The 6091-nt window shown below is 35.4% G+C and overlaps 1 protein-coding gene across 1 annotated transcript; it reads right to left on the bottom strand.

Annotated features, from left to right (window-relative positions):
• Window positions 1-2419: 2419 nt before the first annotated feature.
• LOC119637166 (leucine-rich repeat-containing protein 58) lies at window positions 2420-6033 on the bottom strand. Its single transcript, XM_038033015.1, has 3 exons — window positions 4943-6033; window positions 3013-3229; window positions 2420-2949 (listed from the first exon to the last, which is right to left on the bottom strand). Exons 1-3 carry the CDS (start codon window positions 5440-5442, stop codon window positions 2581-2583), a joined length of 1086 nt encoding a protein of 361 aa, XP_037888943.1. The 5' UTR covers window positions 5443-6033; the 3' UTR covers window positions 2420-2580.
• Between the last annotated feature and the right edge of the window lie 58 nt (window positions 6034-6091).

The following is a 6091-nucleotide window of genomic DNA, read 5'->3' as shown; positions in this document are numbered from 1 at the left end:
TAGTTCAAAATTTTCACTTTGTAAATAAGAACAAAGCTATTACGATTTCGTAAACATATAAGAATTTGTTTCATTAAACGTATGCATCACCTCTTTGGTAATATTTTCTTTGGCATCCATTTTTTCAGAAATGTATTACCACCGAATTTAACAAACTGAAATGTGACAAGGCAGTGGAACAGAATAACTCGTGTTCTTATATTGTATTTGTATTTTTTCGTTAGCGATTAACATGTACAGTAGCTCCAAAAAGTCTACATACAGTATCGAAAATTAAGGTTTCTCTTATTAAAGACTCCATTTATGGGTTGGGCTCTAACGGTCTAAAAATATTTATCATAAAAAACGACTTAAGATAAGGTTATAAGCGAAAAATATATTTAAATCCAATAAAAGACCAAAAAAAGTCTACATACAGCATCACTAGAAGGTTCGAAAGAAAACATTTTTATTTTACGATCCTTAGTTTTTTGAACGTATATATAATAATAATTTATCAATTAAAGTGAATTTCTTTTCACTAAAATGTCGCAAAATATACAAAAACGCAAAGAGAAAAAGAAAAAATCGTAAAAGACGAATACCAACACAATTCCAATTAGTTAATTAGAAAAAATTCCAATGACACATCTACCACAGAAAATAAGCACCAGCGACCAGGCGCACTAACCGAACCTGACAGGGCGAAATATTATTAGAATTGTAACAAATGAACCCAAAAACAAAAATTATGTAGGCTTTTACATGCCCCTGATCACATTTTATTTGTCTGTCCGAATGTTCCTGCTTCTATTCGCCGTTCCACACTTCGCAAATTGTCTGCATGTCGTCTTCATGATGATGATCGCAGCTTTCTAGACATTGTACGTCACGCAAATTAGCGGCCTACACCGCTATCTTCTTTTTTTTTTAAAGCTTGTCATCAGGACAGATAAATGTTTACAGCTAAATAATGAGTCTACTCTTTCAATTTTCAGCTATTCCCTACAATACTTCTATACACACGTACTTCGTCACATCTCATACTACGAAATTCACTCTACGCAGTATCATCTTGTAATTCTTTGAAAAAGGAAGATAATCCAAGAACGTTTCCTTCAAAAGTCGAGATATAAAATAAAACAAAATAATTAATTTGAAACGCGGGGAAATGAATATTAATTCCAGTTACTTGACGGATGTCATAACACGTATTTATGTATATATCTGTACACAAATCATTTATCAACTTTACTAAGTTTCACATAAAGAACTCAGTGTTTGTATTGAAACTTTTTTTCACAGCACTTCAAATATCGGGTCGATAGATGATGTAAATTGTATCATTCATACGCATTCGTTGATCAGTTTGTTGACGCAAAGACAGAACAGTGCCAAGGCAAATGACTATGTGGCCTTTGTTGTTAACAATGATTTAATGGAAATTTAATGAAATTTTTACTGAAATAATTTTTTTTTTTTTTTTTGTTTGGGGAGTAGAACTATGAGATCCCTTTGGGTGAACATAGATGTACCGAAACCCTCACCTGTTTATTGTTCTCCCTATAAACGTTGACTGTTGCTTTTTGTGATTCTCACTTTCGAGAGCTGCACAGTTCAACGGAAAAGAAGGGTTTAAAGTTTACTATCTGTAATCTGGCGACGGGTTTTTCTCTTGGATGCCTAAGAGGTGTATCGGAAGAGGGCTGTCTTTTCTAATGAAAAGAGAGTATTCATTTTCATTTTTTTTTCTATTTTCTCGAGGACATCAAACGTATGGTGGCCAGTGATATTGAAGAGGGCTGGTGCACAGTTGGGTGTGTGCTGTGTAATGACAAACTTGTAACCATTATTTCCTCGAGTAACGATAGTGTTTGGATGGCCTTCTGGAACGTGTGGTGTTGTCGAAAGGCAAGAGTGGCTTCGACGGCGTACAGTACGATATCACCTAAAACTGTATAGCATAGCGTATGTTCTATAATAGCACGATAATTCATGGAGTCATGTTCATGGGGGTCAGGTTCCCCAAAAGTGAGATTGCTCCTGGTACGAAAATGCACTACCCATCTGACCACCGGGATGAGTTTCTTCCTTCCTAACTGCTGGGTACGGTTCTTCGGGGAGTGTTGTGGTGGCTGAATTTACCCCGAAGTTTCGTGGGGAACTAACCAAGAGGTGTTTAAATAGGCCCCGACACATACCAGTAAGCAAGAAAATGGCTCACACCCATTCTCTATTTCGGTACCTCAGGGCCTTACGACTCTTTCAATGGGGATTGTCCTAACTCATGTGCCGTTAGGTTAGACCGTCAAGGTAGAAACCCGACGCAAAACCATATGAGGAGTCTGGAATCATTGTAGAGGCTTCCTATTTACTTTATTTATTTCAGATAACAATCCAAATGCAGTTAGAAGCTTATTGTCTTACAAAGAATGTATGACGGAGAATTTATTTTATTGGATACGTAACTCGTCGATACAAACGCTTTTACCACGACAACAGGTTGTGGTATTTTATCTCTTTATTGTAATTAAATGTTTAGTGCACAAATAGCTCCCATACCGTGACTTGTTATTGGATTTGTTTAATTTCGAACCAGTGTTAACCCAACAGAACTTTGCGCATCATGTAGCCACGTGTAGCACCATTTGTTTGTGGACGAGTAGGCACCTCATGTTCTATACACTTGGATGAACATAAATATTGCAGCAACGGAACACGATATTTGCCGCAAAAGTCGACAAATTTTATGTGCTCCACGCGATTATCAAAGAAAACGCCTTTACACTGAGGGTTAACGCAACAATTGGCGCAAGACAAATAATCGAGAATTGTCTGCGGTAAGTCTCCGGGCTCTACCGACACAGCAGCCGTTTTCACGATTCGCGCAGCTAACTCCATTAAAGTCGGAGGATTTAACGACATGTCCTGAACGAAACGTACCACCAGAGGGTTGTCACGTAAACTGAGCTGTAAAAATAATGTTTTTGATTATATCAATCATAATATCGCGAATATTATTCTATATCTTGCCTCCGCTAGATTTTTTAAGGCAACTATATCTTTAGGTAAATGCTTTAAACGGTTTTTATGCAATAGGAGCGATTTGAGATTTTTGAGCCGCGCTATGCTGGTGGGTAAATTTTCTATAAGATTGTCGCATAACACTAAAGCTTGCAATTGACTAAGTAAGCCCACTGTATCGGGAACATCAGTAAGAAGATTGCCGCCAACAGAAAGCACTTGAAGACTGGAAAATTGAATAAAAAGAAATGAGAAAACAAATATTTTTAAGTAAGATTGTCTTTAAGACGAAACTTTAATACCTATCAACTTACAATAAACAATGTAAAATAATTTATTAATTATAAATTGATCGATTGAGACCATCTTGTTGATTGATTTTGCAGAGGGAAATATTTCTCATTCTAGGAAACATTTCCATTTAGTTTTATTACAATATTTATTCTACGTATTTCTGTCTTTGATCCTGTATCGATCATCAATCTCTAATCGTTCACGAAGATTGTAAATGTAAAAAGACGCAAAACTTCAGTTTTCCATCTTATTTTTCGCGACCCCTAACATTTCAACAGACTAGATATAGAAAAATGGGTGGGTAGAACTCAATTGATGTAAGATCTTGATAAAATAGGTGGGTATGAAAAGGATTCGATTTTCTAGAAAACGAAACGATGTATGATGCTTTACATTCCGTCGATCCCGTGAAAGTATTTGCCAAAAACCGCTTGTCAGGACTACAAGCCATGTAAGGCCAAAAAATTATTTCGCTTTGCTTATGAATACATTCACGAAAATAGCAAACAGTTTTAGTGATTAAGGCGAGACTTTTACGCTGTCATATGCAGCAATTGCGGCAGTCTAACATATTCAAAGCATGACACTCGCGTACAAATTGGGGAAAACGTATCCGAAAAGTCATGAAAGTGTGTTTGCAGCATAAGCCAATACAATACGTCGGATGCATTATTTCGTCGCTCGAGAAAAAACAAAAACCCGCTGTAAGCCAGCCAAACCGCTTTGTCTTGCTTGGTAGCAGCAATATTTTCAAAAATGTAAAACATTGAAAAAATAGAATAATGGAGCGGGAGAAGCGTTATGCTATAGTTACTAATTTTTCCATTGATCATAATAAGAATATAAATGGATGGTAAAATCAATTTCACAACTTCACGTGATAGCATAAATCTCTCTGATGGAGTAACATAGTTAACATATACTGGCAGTACACACATTAAACGTTAGTGAAGTAGTGATTATGTGAACATAAATAAAAATCTTCATTGGTTTTGGGCTGACTCATGAATTTGTCTTTTGAATTTGGTTTGTTTTTTCGGTCAATGTTTCAGACAAACTGTAGAATATTTCTAAAGCTTTATCCGTAAGGCGCGTTATTGGAAACTGAGATTAATTCAAATTGAAAGAAAAAAACTCGAACTAAAATCTCCAATCACTTGAAAGCGTATTTTTTTTATAGCCACCATTTCGTCTGAACATCTAAAATTTTCCTTTGTTATTATTAACGTCATTTCGATCTGTGTTGTTTTTTGCAATCGAAATTAAATTTAAGGAGAAAATGTCTCACGTCTCGATTTCCTATTCGACTTTTTGAATACATTTCGAAATATATTGTGATATGGTTGAATACATATATATATATATATATATAATCGTATCTCGATGTTACAAAGAAAATAGCAAAGTTAGCGTATTCTCGTACTTAAATTAACAATGATTTGTAAAGTAAAGCAAACAGGGGAAAAGATGCGAACAAAGCGGACTTTTAGTGCTACTTAGGTTAGTGATGACCCTTAACGGGAAAGATTATCAAATCCATACAGACATAATTATCAAAACTTACGTCAACTTAGGTAAATATTTACGTAGTTTTATTTAGAATTTGGTAAACATTATTTGCATTCACGCTTTCTTATATTCATACCTTTGCATCCGCCAGATATCTTTGCTAATGCTGCAAATTTGATTGCCGCCCACATATAAGTAGCGTAAGTTCTTCAACTCAGTTACTTGTTCGGGGAAGTGCGTCAACATATTGCCGCTTAGATTTAATTCTTTCAGCGATGAAATTTGATTTTTGATAATGAACGATTTCGGCAATGATTTATTGGTTAATTGATTATTTTTGGCGACCAAGGTAATCAAAGGTAATTGCCCTATGATATCCGGCAATTCTCTTAAACAATTTGAACTTAAATCTAATACACGTAGGCTTAAAAAGTTTCGTAGGGTTCTTGGCAATCGTGTTAAACGGTTATGATTGAGCAAAAGAATTTCAATGTCTTTGATTGACTTTATTGATATCTTGGCGTCAGAGTGCAAATCATCTTCCAAATTTATATCGATCAAGTTCATGCGGCCGTAATCCAAAGTTTTCTGTTCACGCGAATCGGTGTCACTGCTGTCTGTTGTGTAAACTTCCATTTTTTGTTTTTTTTTTTTTTTTTGTTTTATTTATTCTATTTGATTTTTTGTATGCTTGAAACTTTTTGCTAAACTCGCTTTTGCCGCCTTCACTTTGGGCTATTGATTTCGTACAGAAAATGAAATGAGAGATTTTTTCACTTATTCATGTATCCGTTGCTCAAGCGTTTATTTAACAAGACTCCATAAAGAATACTGAAAATATTTGCGCTCTCTGCGCTCTAGGATAGCTGCATGCTCATGTTGATAAAGCAAATAAAAACTTAGACTGTGATCTGAATTTAAATCAACAGAGGAGGCTAATCGTATTACGTATGTGTATGTATAACAACTTAACAAAGCGATTGTTAAATTTAAGCTTCGGAGTCATTAAAAAACTGATTGTTATCGCATTTCTAGCTTCTAAATATATATTATAGCATTACCTACTCTCGTATCGTATCTCGTACCGTATTTCTTATCAACAACACATCGTCTGTCGCTGCTGTACATTAAGTATAGTATACACACTCATGTATGTGCAGCACTGCATTGAGCAGCCAAGAGCCAATAAGCTATTGAAACTAAAGACTGAATCAGCTCATCTCTCTTTGGGTTCCCTTTTTGGAGATTTGTTATAAAATAATCACTCACTTGCCAGTTGCCGACC

Source organism: Glossina fuscipes, unplaced genomic scaffold, assembly GCF_014805625.2.
Source record: "Glossina fuscipes isolate IAEA_lab_2018 unplaced genomic scaffold, Yale_Gfus_2 43, whole genome shotgun sequence".
Taxonomy (NCBI): domain Eukaryota; kingdom Metazoa; phylum Arthropoda; class Insecta; order Diptera; family Glossinidae; genus Glossina; species Glossina fuscipes.
Note: the sequence above shows the minus strand (reverse complement) of the source record. Positions and strands in the feature narration are given on the sequence as shown.